Source organism: Trachurus japonicus, chromosome 16 (genome assembly GCF_045865225.1).
Source record: "Trachurus japonicus isolate A0001 chromosome 16, Traja_1.0".
In the NCBI taxonomy this organism is placed as follows: domain Eukaryota; kingdom Metazoa; phylum Chordata; class Actinopteri; order Carangiformes; family Carangidae; genus Trachurus; species Trachurus japonicus.
Genome location: NC_140922.1, coordinates 18,747,717 through 18,771,384, shown reverse-complemented (window position 1 = coordinate 18,771,384; position 23,668 = coordinate 18,747,717). Strand labels below are relative to the sequence as shown.

At 43.8% G+C, this 23,668-nt stretch overlaps 1 protein-coding gene across 2 annotated transcripts in view; it reads right to left on the bottom strand.

Annotated features, from left to right (window-relative positions):
• Positions 1-18,488, bottom strand: part of myom3 (myomesin 3) — a 63,901-nt gene extending 45,413 nt beyond the window's left edge. For both annotated transcript variants that reach the window (XR_015037866.1, XM_085802369.1), the window contains exons 1-3: positions 18,275-18,488; positions 14,870-14,995; positions 2,600-2,704 (exon numbers count right to left, since the gene is read on the bottom strand). Coding sequence is in view for 1 of the 2 variants with exons in the window: in XM_085802369.1 (XP_085658495.1) it covers positions 2,600-2,704; positions 14,870-14,976 (212 nt within the window). In the remaining variant the exon portion in view is untranslated. The remainder of the gene's footprint in view (positions 1-2,599; positions 2,705-14,869; positions 14,996-18,274) is intronic.
• Positions 18,489-23,668: the final 5,180 nt, after the last annotated feature.

Here is a 23,668-nt window from a genome sequence, read left to right as displayed (position 1 = left end):
TGCTTCATGTCCCTAACAAAGTCTTCTTGGATTCTGATTCATAATAAGTTAAAAATGCTTTGCATATCCACCAGTCACATGCTGACTTCTTTATATGTCTGGTGAACTTATCCATCCACCTAATGATGATGAGATCAGATTTCATAATCTGTTATGTACTTAATTTCTTAATTTGGTCTGAAATTAGCTGTCACCCCTAACCAAAGCCAAAGCTGATGTCTTTGAATTGATTGATTTTGTCTTTTTGTCTAAAAACTCTTGCAAAATATCACCATTTGAAGCACAACCGGAAAAGTCTGGCCTTTGTGCTTGAAAGAGTAGTTAGTCCTCTGTTGATTGACTAATTGATGCAAATTAACTAATATTTTGGCTTTAATGCCTTTCTAGTGAGATGAAAGACCCCATCCTCTGCTCCATCACTACAAATGAACAAGGCTCTGCTGTAATGGCCCAGCTGAATGGTTATGGCTTATTGGCTTCTTGACGTCCGTGAGATGGCATATGATGGGGCAAGTCCCCAGCTGGCCTTTTACTGACAGAGGAGAGAGAAAAAAGAAGCTTGATTTCTGTTGCTTATTGAGACTCTGTTGGCATAAAAGCTCTTGAGCTGTCAATGGCTTGCAGGGAAAAAGCACCAGTGAAACTTGACCCACCCCTCTTTCTCAAATAAAGTGCAAAAAAAAGGATGTGGTAGTGGCAATGAAGAGGGAGGACAGAGGGTTTTGAATATGCCCCGTGCTGGCTGTGATTTGTTGTTGTGAACCTCAACCATTAAAAGTTTGTCAAAAATGTTTTAATAATCTGAACGGGTTCTGGCAGCTGTGAGGTGCAGTTTATCAGATGAATTAATTTGACTGCAATGGTTTCCTAAATTGGTCTGAAGTATGCAAATGTGTTGCCCTTTAGAACCAACAGTTGAACCACATTTGTTGGCTGCCAGCATATTAGTCTTGTCAGGGGTGGGTGACATGACAATATTATACAGTGTTATGTTGTGAATTTGCAATACTGAGCATAGCAATGTAGTAAATCCTTTAAAATCTCCATGTTCTTGGTCGCATGGGTTCCACAAGAAGTTTACACGTTGTTTCATGTCTTTTTCGTCTTTAGAATATGATTTGTTGGTCACTGTAGCAACACAACACTTCAAGTGCAAACAATGCACAACAATGTTGTACCTTTTTATCAAAAACTGCAGCTTCTGCCATTTGGACATTCCTTTTGGTTGTGATTTTTGATTATGTTGTGATTAATTGCACAGTTCAATTAAAACCACGATTGACTGGGGCTGACCGATTAATCTCATTTTAATTGTCATCGTGATATCAACATGCAAGATAAACACAACGCAAAAAGTTACCTGAAATGCGATGAGTAAGTTTTACTTTCAGATTCCATGCCTTCACACTCATTCATACACCTCATACCTGTAACCTGCGCTACACTACATAATGTAACAGCAACAACAACAGCAGCGGACTTCAGTCAGGAAACGCGTCCACATGGCATCAATCTGCATATTTGTACTGGCACGTCTTCTCGTGGTTTTCTGCAATACTGTTGCGTGTAGTGGGGTGTCACCTTGAGAACCCAACGCAAAGTATTGTGCATTCCTGTGCTCTGGAGGCGTAGATGCGGGGAGAAGTCCGAGGAAAGGGGCTTGGACTTTTGAATTGTGTATTTTCAAAATATAGCCTGCTCAAACCGTTTGTCCAGGATCTCTTACCCTTACCTTTAATACGCACACCTGAATATCTGCTTATTTATCGCAAGTCATATCGTCATCACAATATTGAACGGTGTCATCGCACATTGGACATTTTGCTGATATCGTGCAGGCCTACTCGTAGTCTTACAGTAGTATGCCAAACAGACATTCCCCACACCCACCACCATGCTGACACAAAGTAAGTTGGGTTCATGGATTCATGCTGTTGATCCCAAATTTAGACCCAACCATCTGCATGGCTCAGCAGAAATTGAGATTCATCACACCAGGCTGTTTTTTTATATATATAATGGAACCTGATGTGATCTTTTGTTGTTGTAGCCCATCCGCCTCAAGGTTCGACATCCTGTGCATTCTGAGAGGCTTCCCTGTCAGATCCAACCAGTCAGGGGGGAACGGGGTGTTTCCGTCCATTTCCACCATTCTTGGTAAAAGCTCCAGATGCTGGGGGTGGTGTTTAGCTCAGTTGGTGGAGAAGCCGCCCCATGTGTTGAGGCCACAGTCCTCACTGCAGGCTCGAATCCCCATCGAGTGGCCCTTTCCTGCATGTCACCCCCCCCCCCCGCTCTGCCTCCCCATTTCCTGTCTCTCTCTTGACTGTGCTTTCCATTAAAGGCAAAAAATGCTCCAGATGCTGATGCCCTTGAAAGTCTTAGCAGGTTCAGTCCAGACTTAAACCAGCCTGTCTGGAACAAGCATCATCACATTTTTTCGTTTGATGTGAACGTCAACTGAAGCTCCTGACCTTTAGCTGCTTAATTGTGTGTATTGCACTCATGCTACATGATTGGAAACGAGGAAATGAATATGCAGGTGCACATGTTCTTTTAAAGGTTAGTGGGTGGATTTGACTGGATTTCTTTGCCTCACCATGTCCTGTGGCGTGGTAAGTTGTCCATCTTCAGGATCTCCTTGACAGACATCAGGTCAGCAGGAATGATGGGATAGAAATCGGAGTAGGAGGCTTCCTCATCACTGTCACATCCAGAGAACGTTGAGGTGAGGGGAATAAAACAAAGCCTGATTAACACAAGATATCTTGCATATCATCAAATGACACAGGTGAACGATTAAAAATTAGATATCTTCCCTTGTCATCCTTCACAGTTATTTATACTATTGATGAAAGGATTTAGTGATCATACTTGCATGCCTTTTCATTTTGTCACAGTTTATGGCACATTATCCAATCTCAAGTTCATCACCATTACTCTGTTCTGCCACTAGAAAGCAGCAGTGACTCTCCTACTCATATACATGAGGTTTAATTTATTCACACACTTCAGGGATTCAGTTAAAAGCCGACCACTCTGATCTGAAAACTTTAATGGATATTCTGTCTCTTCTTCTCATTGTGAAGAACTAGAGCGATGGAGCCAAAAATCAAACAAAACGACTCAAACTGCAAAGAGGTGGGAATCCATGAAAGGCAGCCGCTGTTTGAAATACGATGTTGGTATTGTTTGTCACACTAATACCCTCTGTCAACGCAGCTCAGGGGTAAGCGACCAAGTGTGCTTCATTGTGTGGCAGAGCAGATTTGTCACTGCTCAGTGTAAACACACACTCCTGTGTTGTCTAAACTATTACAATAGGATTTAGAGATTCAGATTCTGCTCATATTTAAATTGAAAAATGCTGTACTTTTATGTGGATGTTTTGTAATCTCAGCCATCATCTTTGTACAAAAGAGTCTATATGCAAAAGTGCCTACCGGCTGTCTGAGCAGTTTACCCCTTGTTTAGCTATAGCCCAGCCTTTTATCTGTTCAATCTAGTTGCCTCCCATGTGGAAGGTGCTAATCCAGCTGACCTGTTTTCTCTCACCAGTGTGAAATGTTATGACCATAATCAGCTGCTTCTGCTCTGTGAATGTTCCCCTTTTGACTGACTGGTGAACAAACTCACACTGTTGTCTATAGGGAGCTTATTAATCAAGGGGAACAGGGGTTGCTGATATGAGCTCTGCCAATGGTGACAGTGTGGTGTTTATGAGCCAGTGTTTTGGACCCAATCCAATGGGTTGATACAATAGCAATTGTAATTGCTATGGTATCATAGCATAGTCCACAATGTGTCTGGGTTCACTGGTAGTCGAGCTGTTTGTGTTCTACTTGATATCACTGGGCACACAGTAAAGTCAATCTAGTTACTGTCTCTTTACACTTTAAATAATCTCTTCATCGGCACACACACAGATGAAGCGCTCCGTTTAAAGTGCCAACAATAAACTGGGCTGACCTTTTCTGTGTGCAACCCCATGAAGACAAGGGGGTATGTGTTGATAGCGACAAGGTCACTTGAGGCAGTGATGTTGAAAGACATGTTGGTAACAGGAGAAGCATACATTTTTGTTCTCCATTTATCCACACTGTAATGCACTTTAACAGGAGTAATTATGACAACTCGGCGACGGATATTTTAAGTGTGAATGTTTTCCTTGCTCTTTGTTATTAGAGCTATATTTACAATATTTGTTTAAGTATAGTAGTATGGCAATAACAAAGCAACACTGCTCATTTGGAAAGGATGAATACAAAAATCTCAAAGTTTGAGTGTCAGCACTGCACTGTATATTTACCCAGGTGTGTATATACACACCTCCAGTTACCGTTGCTGCTACTACTTAGCCTCAGGCATTACTTTCAACAAGCCATGGCAATGCAAATTGACATGACTTCTCGTTTTCTTTTGTTTGTAAGCTGGAAAATTTCCCCGTTTCACAGCACTCGGAGGACAACTTCTGCTTTTCTTGTCGTCTTTCTGTTTTTTCCCCTTTTGTTTAGGTTCCCTGAGTGTGTGCTGAGGGGCTTAGGCCATTGAATAATGTAATGTAGTGCAGAGCCTGCAGCTGCGCAGTATCACTCAACTACAGCCAATAGCGTTACACACACAGGGACAGAAACAAACATGCATATGAACAGGAACATACACACATGCGCTCCCACATGAATGGACACTTTTGTAAGAGATGATACTGTCACTATTCAGGAGAATGGGGGTTGTGTGTTTATGTGTATATAAACAGCTGGCTTCCTCAAAATTTTAACTAGCAGGAGGAAATGAAAAAGAGGAAACCTCAGAGAGTCACTGGACAGTCTGTCTTAATGGTTGCATGGATGTCAGCAACTTTACCTGTGAGCAATTGTATGAACTAGCAGAAATACATTCCTGAACTGTTTTGTTTTCTAAACCAGCCGGTGGCCACGCTTCAGTCTCACATGAAGATAATTTTGATTAGTACTTTGTGTTCTGTATGGATTCATTTTACAGTGCACCTACAATCTCTTGCTTCTTTTTTTTTTTTTTTTTAACAAAGCAGAAATGTGACCTCAAAGGTCAACTGAGCTAAGGTTGATGGAATAATAACTTATTTTCATTGTCCCAGAGGATAGAAATGGATGCAGTTCTGTTCATTCAGTGATGAAGATTGCAGACCCACAGGTTATAATAATTAAATAACTCACTGCAGACGGGGACAAATGACAATGATACTGCACTTAGGAGCACTGGTGTGCCTGCTGTGCAATTATTAGGGCCCGAGCCTGTGTCAACGACCCAGGGAGGTCCCTATTGTAATTCGACATCCACACCGATCACCGACAAGCAACAAGTAACCAAGCAAGTAATCAAGTAATCAAGTACTCAAGTGACCTGGCAGGAAAAAACGCTACCTTGAAATGCAAATGTTTATTAGGGCCCGAGCGGCGACTGCAAGTCGCCCAGCGAAAGCCCTATTGTAATTGCTATGTTTATTATTATTATTATATTCTCCCTAAAATCGCATTTTTGGGGGCCTCAACATGCCCCAAAACGCGTGAATTTTGGCATGCACATCAGGCCTCGCGAAAAATTTGATATTTTAAAGTCGTTGGAAATGGGCGTGGCCAAATGGCTGAATAGCGCCCCCTACAAACACGTGTCAATGGCATCGCCATCGTCTTACTTTGTCATACACACACAAAATTCGGTACACATATGTATTATACCCAGATATACAAAAAATCCTCTTGACCTCATGACCTCAACACAACAGGAAGTCGGCCATTTTGGTTTTGATTTTTCCCGCCTAAAATTAACTCCTCCCAGAGCGTTCGCCCGATCAAGTTCAAATTAGGTACACCACATCTCCAGACCTAGCTGAGCTTATCTTGTGCTCCGTGAGTCCGTAGGTCAAAGGGCGTGGCTGCCAGCGCTCAATTCACTTTGGCGTGCTCGCCATGTCCATACGAGTGGCTCTCACGCCCACATACTTCATCAAATCAACTTCAAACTTGTTGGTCATGATGATGGCTCCGCCCTGAACGTCCCGATATATTAACTTCCCACGTAACTCATAGCGCCCCCCGGTGGTAACAGGAAGTGTACTAAAATTTTGAAAATGTACATACTTTGCCCCATCAACTTCATTCCACTTCTAAAACATGCAGAACCAGTTGGTGAAGCTACATTATGAAGACTGTGAAGCTACGAGTAATGGCATCCCTGTGGGGGCGTGGCTATCATTCCTCGCCATGACAATACGTTTACCCTTTGGATGGCTTTATTGAACTCGTATCAACATGAAAATTGGTACACAGGTCCAGGGTCACGACCTCAACGTTTCCATATGCTGGTAGGCGATCTCACTCATTTGCCCCCTAGTGGAAACAGGAAGTGGCATATTTTACATCAACATTGTCCGATTTCCACGAAACTTCACATGTGTGATGAGGGACTGACCCTGAACACACCTGCACGCATCCCATTACTGCCCCCTGGTGGACGAACCTTTAACTGCTCATAATTCCTTCATGCTTTGTCCGATTCACTCCAAACTTCACATGAGTGATGAGGGGCCTCCCCTGAACGCACCCACCCACAACTGCTTAGCGCCACCTGGTGGATGAACGAAGCATTGCAGCCCCGACATGCCTCAGGCCCCGCGGTGGCATGGGCGAGCGAGGGCCCGTCATCGCCGCTTGCGGCTTTAATTATTATTATTATTATTCTTGCGCTCTTAAAACGCCATTTTGACCCCTTTCCCAAAGGCGAAAATGCGTGTACTTTTGCATGGGCGTCCGGCCGGATCCGAAATTCGATATTTTTGAGTTGTCACACACGGTCGACGCAAAATGGCGGAATAGCGCCCCCTACAAAGTCCAAAAATGCCCATAGGGAATTTTGCTAACTTTGGCCTACACTCACAAAATTTGGTACACATATGTATTATACCCAGATATGCAAAAAAGCCTCTTGACCTCATGACCTCAACCCAACAGGAAGTCGGCCATTTTGGTTTTGATTTTTCCCGCCTAAACTGAACTCCTCCCACAGCGTTCGCCCGATCAAGTTGAAATTAGGTACGCAACATCGTCATACCTAGCTGAGCTTATCTTGTGCTCCGCAGGTCTGTAGCTCAAAGGGCTTGGCCTCTGGCGTGCCCCCAAGTGTGGCGACTGTTTCGGTGCTCGCCATGTAAATACGAACGGCTCTCATGCCCACATAGTTGATCGTAGACGCTTCAAACTTGGTGCAAAAATCTATGGCGAGACCCTGAACGATCCGACATATTATTTGCCTACGTCGCTCATAGCGCCCCCCGGTGGTAACAGGAAGTGAACTAAAATTCATTAAAAATACATAGTTGACCCCATCAACTTCATTCGACTTCTAAAACATGCAGAACCAGTTGGTGAAGCTACATTATGAAGACTGTGAAGCTACGAGTAATGGCGTCCCTGTGGGGGCGTGGCTACCATCAATTCCTCGCCATGAAAATACGTTTGGCTTTTTGATGGCTTTAATGAACTCGTATCATCATGAAAATTGATACACAGGTCAAGGGTCACGACCTCAACGTCTCCATATGCTCATAGGCAATCTCACTCATGTTGCCCCCTAGTGGAAACAGGAAGTGCCATTTTTTGCATCAACATTGTCCGATTTCCACGAAACTTCACATGTGTGATGAGGGGCTGACCCTGAACACACCTGCACGCATCCCATTACTGCCCCCTAGTGGACAAACCTTTAACTGCTCATAACTCCCTCATGCTTTGTCCGATTTCCACAAAACTTCACATGTGTGATGAGGGGCTGACCCTGAACACACCTGCATGCATCTCATTACTGCCCCCTAGTGGACAAACCTTTAACTGCTCATAACTCCCTCATGCTTTGTCCGATTTACAAGAAACTTCACATGTGTGATGAGGGACTGACCCTGAACACACCTGCACGCATCCCATTACTGCCCCCTAGTGGACAAACCTTCAACTGCTCATAACTCCCTCATGCTTTGTCCGATTTCCACGAAACTTCACATGTGTGATGAGGGACTGACCCTGAACACACCTGCACGCATCCCATTACTGCCCCCTGGTGGACGAACCTTTAACTGCTCATAACTCCCTCATGCTTTGTCCGATTCACTCCAAACTTCACATGAGTGATGAGGGGCGGCCCCTGAACGCACCAGACCACATGCGGTGACTGCCCCCTGGTGGATGAACGAAACATTGCATTTTTGGCCTCCTTCCAGGTTTTTTCTCCATTTCTGCTCCGCGCCACGGCCCCGGCGTGCCTCAGGCCCCGCGGTGGCATGGGCGAGCGAGGGCCCGCCATCGCCGCTTGCGGCTTTAATTATTATTAGGGCCCGAGCGGCGACTGCAAGTCGCCCAGCGAAAGCCCTATTGTAATTGCTATGTTTATTATTATTATTATATTCTCCCTAAAATCGCATTTTTGGGGGCCTCAACATGCCCCAAAACGCGTGAATTTTGGCATGCACATCAGGCCTCGCGAAAAATTTGATATTTTAAAGTCGTTGGAAATGGGCGTGGCCAAATGGCTGAATAGCGCCCCCTACAAACACGTGTCAATGGCATCGCCATCGTCTTACTTTGTCATACACACACAAAATTCGGTACACATATGTATTATACCCAGATATACAAAAAATCCTCTTGACCTCATGACCTCAACACAACAGGAAGTCGGCCATTTTGGTTTTGATTTTTCCCGCCTAAAATTAACTCCTCCCAGAGCGTTCGCCCGATCAAGTTGAAATTAGGTACACCACATCTCCAGACCTAGCTGAGCTTATCTTGTGCTCCGTGAGTCCGTAGGTCAAAGGGCGTGACTGCCAGCGCTCAATTCACTTTGGCGTGCTCGCCATGTCCATACGTGTGGCTCTCACGCCCACATACTTCATCCAATCAACTTCAAACTTGCTGGACATGACGATGGCTCCGCCCTGAACGTCCCGATATATTAACTTCCCACGTAACTCATAGCGCCCCCCGGTGGTAACAGGAAGTGGACTAAAATTTGGAAAATGTACATACTTTGCCCCATCAACTTCATTCCACTTCTAAAACATGCAGAACCAGTTGGTGAAGCTACATTATGAAGACTGTGAAGCTACGAGTAATGGCGTCCGTGTGGGGGCGTGGCTATCATTCCTCGCCATGACAATGCGTTTGCCCTTTGGGTGGCTTTATTGAACTCGTATCAACATGAAAATTGGTACACAGGTCAAGGGTCACGACCTCAGCATTTCTATATGGTCGTAGGCGATCTCACTCCTTTCGCCCCCTAGTGGAAACAGGAAGTGCCATATTTTACATCAACATTGTCCGATTTCCACGAAACTTCACATGTGTGATGAGGGACTGACCCTGAACACACCTGCACGCATCCCATTACTGCCCCCTAGTGGACGAACCTTTAACTGCTCATAACTCCCTCATGCTTTGTCCAATTTCAACGAAACTTCACATGTGTGATGAGGGACTGACCCTGAACACACCTGCACGCATCCCATTACTGCCCCCTAGTGGACGAACCTTTAACTGCTCATAACTCCCTCATGCTTTGTCCGATTTCCAAGAAACTTCACATGTGTGATGAGGGACTGACCCTGAACGCACCTGCACGCATCCCATTACTGCCCCCTAGTGGACGAACCTTTAACTGCTCATAACTCCCTCATACTTTGTCCAATTTCAACGAAACTTCACATGTGTGATGAGGGACTGACCCTGAACACACCTGCACGCATACCATTACTGCCCCCTAGTGGATGAACCATTAACTGCTCATAACTCCCTCATGCTTTGTCCGATTCACTCCAAACTTCACATGTGTGATGAGGGACTGACCCTGAACACACCTGCACGCATCCCATTACTGCCCCCTAGTGGATGAACGAAATATTACTTTTTTTTTGCCTCCTTCCTGGTTTTTTCTCCCTTTCACCTTCGCGCCACATCCCCGGCGTGCCTCAGGCCCCGCGGTCGCATGGGTGAGCGAGGGCCCGTCATCGCCGCTTGCGGCTTTAATTATTATTATTATTATTATTATTATTATGCTTCTCCGCGTTTGAACGCGATTTCGACCCCTTTGCCATGCTCGAAAAGTCACCAAATTTTAGTCGCAGGGGGGGAAGCCCGAAAATTTCGATTCTGTGGTGGTCTCGCATGTGGGCGTGGCCAAATGGCACCACAGCGCCCCCTAGACCGCGCATAGGGAATGAGGGTCTGCGACACCGATTTGTCCGAAACTTGGTAAACATATTCATCAACCCGAGATCTTCAAAAAATTTCATAAAATGACATACCCTAAAACCAACAGGAAGTCGGCCATTTTGCTTCAAAGTTGGTTTACGCAAAACGAACTCCTCCGAGGGGTTACGCCCGATCGGCTCCAAATTGGGTCCAGAACATCGCCAGACCTAGCTGAGCTTATCTTGTGCTCCGCAGGTCTGTAGCTCAAAGGGGTTGGCCTCTGGCGTGCCCCGAAGTTTGGCGACTGTTTCGGTGCTCGCCATGTAAATACGAACGGCTCTCATGCCCACATACTTGATCGTAGATGCTTCAAACTTGGTGCAAAAATCTATGGTGAGACCCTGAACGATCCGACATATTATTTGCGTACGTCGCTCATAGCGCCCCCCGGTGGTAACAGGAAACGTACAAAAATTCGTTAAAAATACGTAGTTGACCAAATCGACTTCGTTCCACTTCTAGTACATGCAGACCCGGATGGTGAAGCTACATCATGAACGCTTTGACCCTACGAGCAATGGCGTCCGTGTGCCGCCGCGGCGACTGACGATTTTTTGTCGTAAAATTACGTTTCCCAATTACGCGCACATACTTCGTCGTAGCCACTTGAAATTCAAAGGACATGACGTTGGCTCCGCCCTGAACGTTTTGATGTATCGACTTCCTGCCTGGCTCATAGCGCCCCCCGGTGGTAACAGGAAGTACGCAAAAATTCGTTAAAAATCCATACTTCACCCGATCAACTTCATTCCACTTCTAATACATGCAGAACCAGTTGCTGAAGCTACATTATGAACGCTGTGAAGATACGACGAACGGCGTCCGTGTGCCGCCGCGGCGACTGACGATTTTTTATCGTACAATTACGTTTGCCTTTTTCCTGGCTTTAACGAAGTCGTGTCCTCACGAAATTTCATCCACAGGTCAAGAATGGCGAGCTCTTTCAGCGGATAGAGTCGTTTCCCATGGGCGTGGCTAAATGCCTCAATAGCGCCCCCTTGAAGTTTTTCCGAAATTCTCCATAGACAAATTTCGCTTACTTTGTCGTACACATACGAAACTCGACACACACGTGTATCATACCCAAACATACAAAAAATTGAATTGGAGCCACGCCCTAAACCCAACAGGAAGTCGGCCATTTTGGTTAGCATTTCTCTGACGCAAAACGAACTCCTCCGAGGGAGTTCGTCCGATTGACTTCAAATTGGGCACGGAACATCTCCAGACTGAGCTGATTACGGCTTGTGCTCCGCAGGTGTGTAGGTCAAAGGGCGTGGCTACTAGGGCACGGCCAAGTTCCCGAATTCAGCTAAAAAGGTTTAAATGCTATCACGCCCACAGATTTGATCGCAGCAGCTTCAAACTTGGTGCACATGATGATGGCGTGACCCTGAACGATCCGACATATTATTTTCCTACGTCACTCATAGCGCCCCCCGGTGGTAACAGGAAGTGCGCTAAAATTCATTAAAAATACATAGTTGCCCCCATCAACTTCATTCCACTTCTAAAACATGCCGAACAAGTTGGTGAAGGTATTTCGTGAACGCTATGACGCTACGGCTAATGGCCCCCTTGTGGCGGCGACAGGAATAGCGCTCCATCGTGAACTGCCACCTCCCACGGATTTTGCCCGATTGACTTCATATTCGCTACAGATCATCAGGAGACCGAGCTGGTCAAACACTATTAAAAGCTTTTCTCTACGTGAAACGGCGTGGCTGCTAGGGGGCGACAAAGTTGGCCAACTGCTCGTTTAGTCGCCATGCTATTACGTTTGCCTTCCACGCCCACATACTTGGTCGTAGTCACTTCAAAATTTCAGTACATGATCAGGGGCCTGCCCTCTACCCCTCCATTTGATCGTACGCTAGCTCGCTCAATACGCCCCCTTGTGGACACAGGAAATGTCGCGTTTTGCATCGACATTGTCCGATCAGCTCGAAACTTCACATGTGTGATGAGGTCACGACCCCGTACGCAACGGCCCACATCCCGTTACCGCCCCCTGGTGGACGAACCGTAAACCTGCCATAACTCCATCGTACTTTGTCCGTTTTGCTCGAAACGTCACGTGTTCGACGAGGGGACCGCCCTCGACGCGGCCGCCCACGTCCGGTTGCGCGCGGGGGTTTTCGAAGAGCGGCCCGGGGGTAGCGGGGACGCCGAGTGGCGTGGAGCGAGGGCCCGTCATAGCCGCTTGCGGCTTTAATTTGTTTTTGTTCTTTTGGACACTGCAAGTGGACAGGTCTGTACTATATATACGAGGTGTAAAGATTCACAAATATCCATTACATGTGTTGTTACACATGTTTTGGTGGACCATGTAAGATTAAAGCAGAAGTAAGCGATATTTTTGTGTTAATATAAGTCTTAAATAGTTATATCTTCCGACAACAATCACTTACATAGAGTGTTTGGACCGAAACACGGGTCTCTCAGTCACTCTGCTCTGCTCTGAGCCGAGGAGAAAACTTTTCTTGTATCCTACAATTTTTATCCAATGAGTAGAGAGAACGGCATGAAGGGCTGTGTGTGCAGCCAAGGGACGCCGTGAATGTGGTGACGTAGGGACGAGGACTGTTATGGTGCGTTCAAGGTAACCCGTAACTCGTGTTTTTCCGACCTGTGAAGTCGTACCAGTTCGATCTGGTACGAGTTCACGGGTCGGAAGTTACGAGTGGCCGTTCTAGTGACTTTCACAGGTGAAACAGGTCGGAAAAACACAAGTGGGTTGCCTGGAACGCTACAAAGTCGTAAGTTGTGACTTGAAGCTGTAATTTACGGTTTCAAAAGCCTGCCTGGAACGCAGCATTAGCGAAAACGACCGGACCACTTACTTCTGCTTTAAGTCATGGTTTCCATCACCATCACTGAGGGTCCCTGTAAATTTCTACACCAATGCTGAAACCCCATTTGCTATGAATTAATCTGCATGTTCATCTTGTGTACTGAGCAGTTCCTATTCTTGTTGCTAATCTTGTAAAGTGGGCACACACAGTTTCACACAGCTCTTTCATGCTGTTTAACCAACTGTTGCTGTGTCCAACTTCTCATATTTCCATAACGGTACTAGTGGACTAATATAACAGTAATCCTCATCTTCTGCCAGATTCCTGAAAATCCATTTTAAAGTTTAACCAAATTTACAGTGCAAGTTTGAATTTATGCCTTGCAATTGTGAACAGCACTCTCTACGTTCATTGAGTGCATCTCCTGCATCTGGAATCATCAGAGTGAAGTTATGAAAGGGCAAAGACTGAAATGTATTAACGCTGACTCATTGAGAACGGTGCAGGTAGTACTTTTCTAAGTGCACATTCAGGCAGCAGCTATAAACACTGTAGAAGATTCATTAATAATGTTTTCTGATTGTAAAATGTGGACACACTACAATGCAACTTCTGTTAATGTGTTAATTAGTCCTTTTTTAATTAATAAAGACATTATCTATAGTGTCACATAATCTAACCTAGTTGCAATATTAATCAGCCTGTTAAATGACTGTTTTGTTTTTGTGGCCACAAGTGTTCTTTCTAATAGCAGCACAGTGGCTTGACTTATTTTGTCTTGTTTCAAGGTGGTACAAACTATACACTGATACACTATACACACTTGAGAAAAAATGAATTATCTCTATGATTTCTTTCTTGCGTTAATTAAAATCAGTATTGAGGGCTGAATATGAGACTTCATGACCTGTGAAACAATATAACTTCACTTTTCTTTACTGTTGTAAAATTAAAGGTGAAAGTTTGGAGCTGCGGTTGGAAAATAATGATTATACATATTCTTATTAGTCTTGTCCCATAGGTAAGGAGACTGTTAGGGATCATAAGAAACACTATATGATATTGGTGGTAAAACTAAATGAGCCATTGTCTTGTCTTCCCTGACAAACACCTTTCATCTGTCACTGGCTTTTGTACTTTGTCACTAACTAAGTAAATCTGTCAATAGTGAATTATCTGCTGTAGTTGTAATTTTGTTTTTGTTAGTTTATCAAAGTGAAGCAGTGGTTCAAAGGCTTCTGTTTTTCACATCTCATTAATTCCTATTCAGGATACAAGTCATTACATTGATATGTAGTTATATTATTTTTAATGACTGTATTTCCTAAACCCCCTGCATACTGTAGTGTAGGTTTTATAGCAAATGTTATTTCAAACGTAGTAAATATTTATTAGGAAATGTTTTTCAACTGTGGATTTGTGCACTGAGTATTTACAGCAGCAGGACTGTGTGTGTGGGGGTGGGGGAGGGGATACTGTCCATGGGTATATTGTTTGTGACAGCATCACCCTGTGCATTAGCGAGGCTTTCTGGTGTTTCACAATGAATCTCCATGACTCACAGGAACCTTATACCAGACTACACAGACAATGCTTGGAATTACAGATATTAATAATACTATATTCTTGTTATTATTGTTCGTAGTTTGTTTTGTGCGATTTGTTGAACATATCCAAAGAAAGAAAGACTTATATGTAAAATTACCAGACTTACCCCTTGAAAAAAACATTTACAGGGATAAAAAGGATAATGCTCTGCTACTGTGTCCTGCTGTATGTCAGTAGTCATGTTTGCACCTGGAAGTGAAGGTCTTCTTCTTGATCTCTGAGGACAGTTGCATGCTGTGAGACATCTGCGACGACTGCTCCTCCTTCTCTCTCCTCATCACCGTCCTGGTTTCCATAGTAACCTCCAACCGGCACCTGTGGAAGAAGGGGAAGCTAGGAGTGGAGGGATGCAAAGGTGTATACGTAGGCAGGCAGTGTGATCACAAAGTCAGTGACAGTCAATCAGACACCAAGGGCTAAAATATGACAAAAAATAATAATAATTATATTAATAATCAGTGTTGAATCGTTTTGTTCAAAAGAATGAATTGTTTTGAGTGAACAAACTGAACAGAATAACTTCCTGGACTGATTTGTTCTTTTCTCCGTTCAGCTGAGCTCAGCAGCGAACACGCTGTGGTCTGTGAATCACTGAAGCACTGAATCACTCTTGGATCTGGTGGTGGAGACTGTCATTGCGAGGGAATGGTGCATGTTCAGTGATGTGTTCACTGAACGTACTTTCACTCAGGGCTGAGGGCTCACGTTGAACGCACTACTCAATGTAGTGTTGTGTCATTTGCTAAAGTGTTGCTGTCGCTTGCAGTATTGTCATGAGTTTGTTTATAAACCTACTGTAAGTAAGTAGTGATCTTTTTGAAAAACTGTGAGGCTTAGAAAATCAAATGCATGAACATTATTGGAGTTGTTCACATGTGTATTAAATTCACCTTAGAGAACAACTCAGTCATGTTTTAAAAAACAGGAAACTGCTAAAAGCTGTTTGTTTTGGGGTAGCCTCGCCCAGAAGCATAACAACATTATCTTTGTAAGCAGTGAACAAAACTTGTAACAAGTGAAAGCTGTACTTTTCATATTGAGTGCAGATGACTTGCTAAATTAATGGCCACTTTACACTGACAACACTTAAGCTTTGGCAGAGGCACAACTATTTATTTTGTGCTTTGTACTCAGAGAAGACCTTAGAGCTACATTTCTGCTTCTTTGCTCAGCTGAGAAGGAAAAGTAATGACTGTTCCACATTGTCAGGGTGCTGAATTGTTAAATCATTCTCTAGCCCCATCCCCAGAGAGTTGCGATTGAGCCAAAGGGTGTGCTAAGTGTATGCAAAATGTTAACTGCACCATTAAGCTCTTTGGTAAATTTGTGCAATCTTAATGGACACCAGTCTTCTGATATTTTAATGAGTCTGACAACTGAAGTGCATGAGAGAATAGAGCAGGGTGCTATAAAAAACATAATGTTTCTTAATCAATATCTGTCGCCATTACAACCTGGAAAAGAAACACGACACATCAAGCTGATGTCAACTATTAATTTCCATTTACAAAGTGCTAAACACACCTGCCATAAGTGGCTTTCAACACAAAATACCACTTATGCACTAGAATTGGTGTCTTAAATTCAATAGTGAACATTTAAAAAAACAGATGCAGGCTTTTACAACAAAGTGTTTTCATTATTGGTCTCATTGTCCTGTCAAGTAATCAGATCATCGGTTGAGTAGAAGAAGAAAAGAGTTTTGAACTGTTTGTTGGCCAAACCAAAGATATTCAGTTTACTATAAAGAGCAGCCGGTATCCACATTCAAGAACCTTCAATTATAAGAATTGTTGCTGATTATTTATTAATTGACTAATTGTCTCAGCTTAAAGGGATAGTTCACCTTAGAATGATATTTCGCTCATTATCTACTCACCCTCATGTTGACTAAGGGCTGGAAGAAGTTTCAGATTCCTCCGTGGCTTCTCTGAGTTACAGGGGGTCTCGGCATAGCAGTGCATGTCCATATAACGGTTGCAAAGGGACACCGGAGCTCTTCGTAAAAAAACACACACAAAAAAACATCCAAATCTCGCGTGATTTGCGCCGGCGTCAGCATGCGTCAGTGCGGTTACTGCGAATCACGCGAGATTTGGACGGACCAGGAAGAGGAGCTTCGAGAAGCTTCCGCTACAAACAAGCTTAAAATATAGACTTATTTAATTTTTTTCGGGACAATTATGCAATTTGGGGCTTCAGCACAAGACGGACATTACATACGAGCATCATGGAGGTATTTGGATGTTTTTTTGTGTGTGTTTTTTTACGAAGAGCTCCGGTGTCCCTTTGCAACCGTTATATGGACATGCACTGCTACACTGAGACCCCCTGTAACTCAGAGAAGCCACGGAGGACTCTGAAACTTCTTCCAGCCCTTAGTCAACATGAGGGTGAGTAGATAATGAGCGAAATATCATTCTAGGGTGAACTATCCCTTTAAATGGTATCCTACAGCGCTTTGTCAGCAGTCATACTTTTTGCACAGAAGTCTCTCTGTTATGTCGATATGAAATGGCTCAAGTTATATAAACTATTTTGTGTTTATGTCATGGTTTTTTTTGCTTTTTCATTTGAGTTCAGTGTAGGTTTTTGGTTGCAGGTGTGGTGTGTTTCAGTCCCACGTAAAATGAATCACCCCTTTGTGGGCCACTGAGGTGCTAATAATTCATCAGTCGAGGTCCACCATGCTGCTGCCCACATCCTGCTCATCATTAATCATGTGGCTGCTCTGGGGAAGTGAATGCAGAATGCGCCCAACAAACAGAATCAGGTCACACCTGAGTGATGGCTTCATTCAGCCACTCCCAATAGCAACCACCTGTGTAAGTGCCACAAACAAGTGCAATGTGTTATTCTTTCTCATCTCCTTCATTTAAACTGTGCAAAACAATGGCACGTTAGCTAACAGGCTAACACGCTAGCAGGCAAGCTGATGCCTCTGTCGCTTTCTCTGCCTTTTTATATTTCACCGGCGAGGTTTGTTTCAGCACTGTTAATGGAAGGTCGAAAACTGGCACATTAAAATTGATCAGTCTTCATGAGAAGGCCACATCATGGGCTCCTGCAGGGAGGAGAGCAAAAGCAAAGCACTGTTCTTTTCCACACACAGTGCAGATTTCAGTCTCAGGAGTGAAATGAGAGCTCAGTCTCCTGGTCTGTGATGTTTACAAAAAACACTGTATCAACAGAAGAAAAGAGAAAAATAATTTACTGTTCTACTCATTGAAAGGGAAAAACGTTCTCTAGACTTGACAGGGTCTTTCTTCATGCCATCCCCAGAGGGTAATTAAAAGCTACATCCACAGAGGCCATCAAAGGACCAAGACCATTAAGAAGCTGAATGAGCTGGAGAAACGATGAGAACAGAAGCATCTCTGACAAGACAGACTAAAAATTCACAGCATTATGCAGATGCACTGCAGTGATAGAGTTTGCACTTTATCCAATCTTCGCGTTGTGGTTATGTATTTCATTGAGGTTTATCTGGTTATTTACTGCCTCAGTAACCTGTAAGTGATGAAAGGCAACAAAAAGCTGTATGCGATTTGTGCTAGATCTAGCTGTAGGCTGAGTAAAGGAAATCCCACTCACGCTTTCTTTAAAGAAACAACTGAAGTCCTCTGCGGGTCAAAGATCTGTAGGATGGAAATATCCCACTTCCTTTTCTGTCTGCCTGTCTCTCTCTCTCCTTGAAGATACTGTCCGGTCTCACTTCTCCGTGTTACCTGTTGTTACCCGTCTGCCTCACTCTCTCTATGTCTCTCTTAATGAAGCCATGAGGGTGACCCTGAACACAAAGTGTCCTTCAGTGCCAAGTTATGTGGACAACACTGCTCTCTCATTCTTAAGTTGGTAAATATAGACCAATGACACCCCCCCTGTGCACACACTCAGTCCTACATGGACACACATAACCACCACAGGGACACACACATAGACACAGATCATTACCATCAGCCAGATCGATTTACAGACTCCACGGACAAGCAGCTAGGAGATAACACAATAGCTCCCTGTACAGTGAGAGAGGCTGGAGCGAGTGCCTTGCACAGCTGAAAGGAACAGCTGGAAGAATAACTGGCTGTGGTGGAGCTACAAATGTCTGCTCAATAACTGTCACCAAAAGAAATGTATATTTATATTGGCCCTCTGCACTATTCCACCTGGGTACAAGTGTTAAAAAATTAAAGGTTGAAAAGTGACAAGTGAGAAGATGGAGGGGACAGAGGGCTAAAGGGAGAGAGAGGGAGGATGCTGAGAGAGATGAACAGGGAATCAGAATGGAAAACAAATGGAAGGAAGCAAGACAGCTGTTCAGTAGATGTAGGAGGTATTTTGAGAATGAGACATGAACCATCTGGTTCCTCCTCATTAAAAGTCTGACCCTTGACTCTATTTTTAAAAGGCAAGAGGTTAATAATGGTGGAGGCCACACCTGAGACTTCCTGCCTTTCAATATTTTTCCTTTTTCTTTTTTTTTCTTTCTCCTTTGCCCTCTGCCTTCCCACATTTTCTATATTCCTACTATACGGCTCCTCTAATGCACCATAATCCAGCCTTAATGCTACCTTTGGTATAGATGTGTATATATATTTTATATATAGTCATGCGCCTTTGACCCATGCTAGCAGCATAGCTGTGGAGGTCAAGCTACCACTTTCATCCAGACTTAAATGTCTCAACAGTTATTAGGTGGATTATAGTGAAATTCTTCAGATATTCATGGTCCCCAGAGGTTGAGCCTCGCTTGCTTTGGCGATTTCCTCCTATGACTCACTGTTAGAGACGTTGATGTTTGAACAGCTATTGACTGAATCGCCTGACTTGTCATGAGACAAGGTACTGTAGTGCACACTCAACTATATGAACAAGGTAAACATAACACACACACAAAATTTGCATGTTAATAATGTCACTGCACGATGTTTGCATGCTTTCCTGTGTGCCTGAGCACAACCTCGGTGCACACGCTTACATTTTGTGCCTTATCCACATATGATGCTGCTCTTTTTATATCCTCCACCGCACTTTACATTACTGCTTAATTACTGTGCCTTGGCTCAAGGTATAATGGTGCTTCGCAGTATAGGCTTCATTAGTCATTGTTGTTGTAGGAGTCGTACTTGATTTGACTCGAGCTGTTTGTACCATCACATTTTTTTGTATTCCCCTTGTGCTTGTTTCCCATCTACTTTTACAGTGATCTTTGATTAGTTCCTGCAAGTTGTACTCTTTTCTATCTCATTAAACAGGGCACTCAGCCTGGCAGAGTTCATTAGAGCTGTGTGTGTCTGGGTGATATTTATTCTGTCCCCCTGAAAAGATTTTATTTTTTATTTTTACTACTGCAAACAAAAACTGGAAGGAAATATAACAGTTTCTCTGAATGTATTGTTTTGTTTAGCATGTGTGCTGAAAGGTTGTGTTTTTTTTTTTTACTTTTAAAGCCCACATTTCACTGTAACTATGTGTTGTCATGGTTGCATGATTTTGTCTGTATGTTGTGTGTCCAGTAGTTTTGACTGACGGGACTAAAAGAGCACATGGGCAACAAGGAAAGAAGGCACCACTCAAGGCCACTGCATTGTATGAAAGGATGGGGGGGTTATTTATAAGCCTTTAGTGGCCACACCTGCCTCTGGAATATCAGAGCACAATACAAGCCAGCATTGCCAGGCCTTCTCTTCTCATCATACATCAGCAGTGACTGTCAAACTAAGAATAACTACTCGGACAAAGCAGCTGAGGTCCACCTTTATTAGTTCCTCTTCATTTGGAAGACTCCTCAGCTTGCACTCCCCCAGAAACATCTCACGTCATGCTGCCCTTTATTTCCTACAGTGGAGAGGGGGAACACTGTTGAGCGATCTTGAGAGCACTGAGAGAATAGAACGTTTTTAATACTTAAACTCTGAAGTTTCTGAAGTACTTACCAAGCTTCAACCAGTGGGCTTTCCCCCAGTTTAGTGCCTGATTTATTTACACCACATATGCAAATCAATTTCCCAGAGCACCTGAAGCAGAAAATATGTAATGACTTTGTACATGTAGCAGGTGCAACATGCATGGCAAGCCAACAAGGAATAAATATTTGCTGCACACCCAGGACAACTTAACATGTTTAATTAATCATTAATGCTTATTCACAATTCATGCTCACTCTGTGCTTTTACTCGCATTAATTATGAATTAAAGCGGCAGCGTCAGTGCGACTGTGTGGCAGACATTAACTCCTTGTTAGATGTTCTGTATTTTATCTGCACCTTGCAAATGAACAGCATATTATAGCCTTAATGTATGGGTCACTGTGGAGACTGTGATTGCTTAACTGTATTTGATTCAAACCTCTTTGCATGACATGAGTAAACAAGTGTAGAGCCGAACCACATAATTTATAGATTAAGAACGTTAACCAAAGACAATAAGTAGCTCTTTAACTCTAAATTTACATTTGTGTAACCTTGAGCTTATGACCTGTGGGTTTGATGCAATGTGTGCAGCCAGTCCTGCCGGTTTAGTGAAAACAAATTCTGACAATAAATGTTAAAGCTCATGGCATTAAATATCCTCATATATTGCATTTGTAAATATGACTTGGAGGATAGGTTGTTTTTTTCTTCTCAGCTTATATTTACAATTAATTTGGAATGACATGAGCCAGAGGCCCGGGTATATGAATGGATACCACCAGACATTTTATTATTGTAGACGTCGTCATGTTTTGACAGCAAAAATATCAGTATTTGTATGTATAATGACTATGACTCAGTTTCTATCAACTATATCCTCTAACATTAAGTTTCTCTCATGTCATCAGCCTTTTGTGCCTTTGAACAAATACCACAGCAGCCATGGCCCTCTTAGGCTGGTATTATATCCTGTGTGCAATTAGGGATGGGGCAGATCCGATCCAGTATCGGTATCGGGTACTGATACGAGTGTAATTAATGGATCGGAAAATTCCGATCCCACCTGCGCAAATTTCCGATCCCTGAAACACATGTGCTTTCATGGTTGTCTGCTGAAATGATTCCAAAAGTTACTCCTGTTGGCTACTCTGCTAGGTGGCTGCAAAAGTGTGGAACGGATTTCCTGAAGGAGGCGTGTGCCGTGTGTCAGTGAGGCCGATGAGACACACCCCTGTTCAGGAAATACAATCAGCTGTTTGCAGCCTGCTGAGCCACTAGCAGCAGCAGCCGGGTAGCATTGAGCAGCACACATGTCCGCTGTTTGTAAATATTTCATGCTCGTAACACCGCAAAGCAAGACAGCAACGTGCAGTGTAGGGCTGGGCAATAAATCAATTAATTCGAATTTGTACTTTACATCGATTTATTTTAAGAAAAACAATTTTCTCTTCAACATCCACTACCAACGTTCCCTGCTGGGCTCCCGTAGTTCAGAGTGCGCGCCCCCCGCAACACCTCTCCCGTGTTGTTGCTCCCTATGAAAGGAAAGCACCGGCACCACCGTGTACCAGCTACCGCTAATGACGGCGGCGCCCCGACGGTCAGGCCGGTGTGTTCCGTGGCAGCGACAACGGGACCGCCGGTGCGGCGCCGGCCACCCCCAGGACAGGGCGCTGTGTGTCGGGGAGAGAAGTAGGGAGACACGGGGTCTAAAGCTCGCGGAGCCGCGGTGTGCTGTGTGCAGAGCGACCCCGCTGCAGCGGCGGTGCTGATAGAGCGGAGTTTATGTTGAACAGGTAATCTTTGGTTTTATTGTGGAAGTTGTGAATCCGACACTGTTACTCCGCATTCAAAGCCGTGTTCGGTTTCTGCAGGCAGGCTTGTTGCTCTGCTCTGCTGAAGGGGGTGTGTCGTTAGGAGGCTCCGAGGGCCATACGAGCTTGGGGGGGAGGGTGTGTGTGTGTCTGTGTGTGGGGTGCTTTTTTCAAAGTTTTCTCATAATTTTTCAGATTGTAGACCAGGGGTGTCAAACGTGCGGCACGCGGGCCAAAACTGGTCCAGCAGGGAGTCCAATCTCGCCCTCAGAATGAATTTGCCAAGTGTGAAAATTACATAGAAGACAGAAGAGGCATATTATTGTTGAAATTGCACATGTATTTTTATGAAGAAATTTCAGATTGTTCATAATATGTTTTGTAAAAGAATAGTTCATTAACTGTAAACATCTTATAATACAAAGGGAAAAGTTCTTCTTTTTATTTATACCTTATCATCACCTATTATTCTACTGCTCTGGCCCACTTGAGATCCAGTTGTGCTGTTTTTGGCCCCTGAATGAGTTTGACACCCCTATGTAGAACATAGCTTTAGGTGGGAGCGGAAAATCTAAAAAAATAATTGAATAAAAAAAAAAAGCTCTGGTATCGGAATTGTATCGGTATCGGCAGATATCCAAATTCTTGTATCGGGATCAGATCGGAAGTGAAAAAATGTGGATCGGTGCATCCCTATGTGCAATAACACATTTTTGGCTCAGGAAAAAAACCTCCACACTCCACACATTATTGGCATTCTTAGACTGGACACACCTCCCAGTGTTCATCAACCATCTGTCAGTTTCAAGACTGAAGTGACGGTTGTTCCACAGGGAGTTGTCTTGGTTGAAACTAAATATTACTAAACTTTCTTTTCATCCTCCCACCTACAAATGATTGGGCCCAGAATAGACCTTAATGGACACCAAAGTCTCAGTGATGATCCATCATTTCCTGGCCAGCCTTGACAGCTGTTTTCGTGCCTTTTTCTAATCAAGGACCCATTAAGACCTCATTAGAATGCAAGTGAGGAAAGGGAGGGGGTGATGTGATTGCATCCAATTACATGCACACTTCAATTCATCAAGTGATTTGGTCAGGGAGAGAGTTGCCTTTTCAATAGGGAAGGTAGGGGAAAGGCTGCTTGTTGTGATTCACTTATGTCATGTCAAAGTGGAGGAAACAATGATGTTTATCTGCAACTTCATATTGCCATTGTCATATGTGAGGCAAACTAAGATGCCCCGTTTCATGCAGAATCA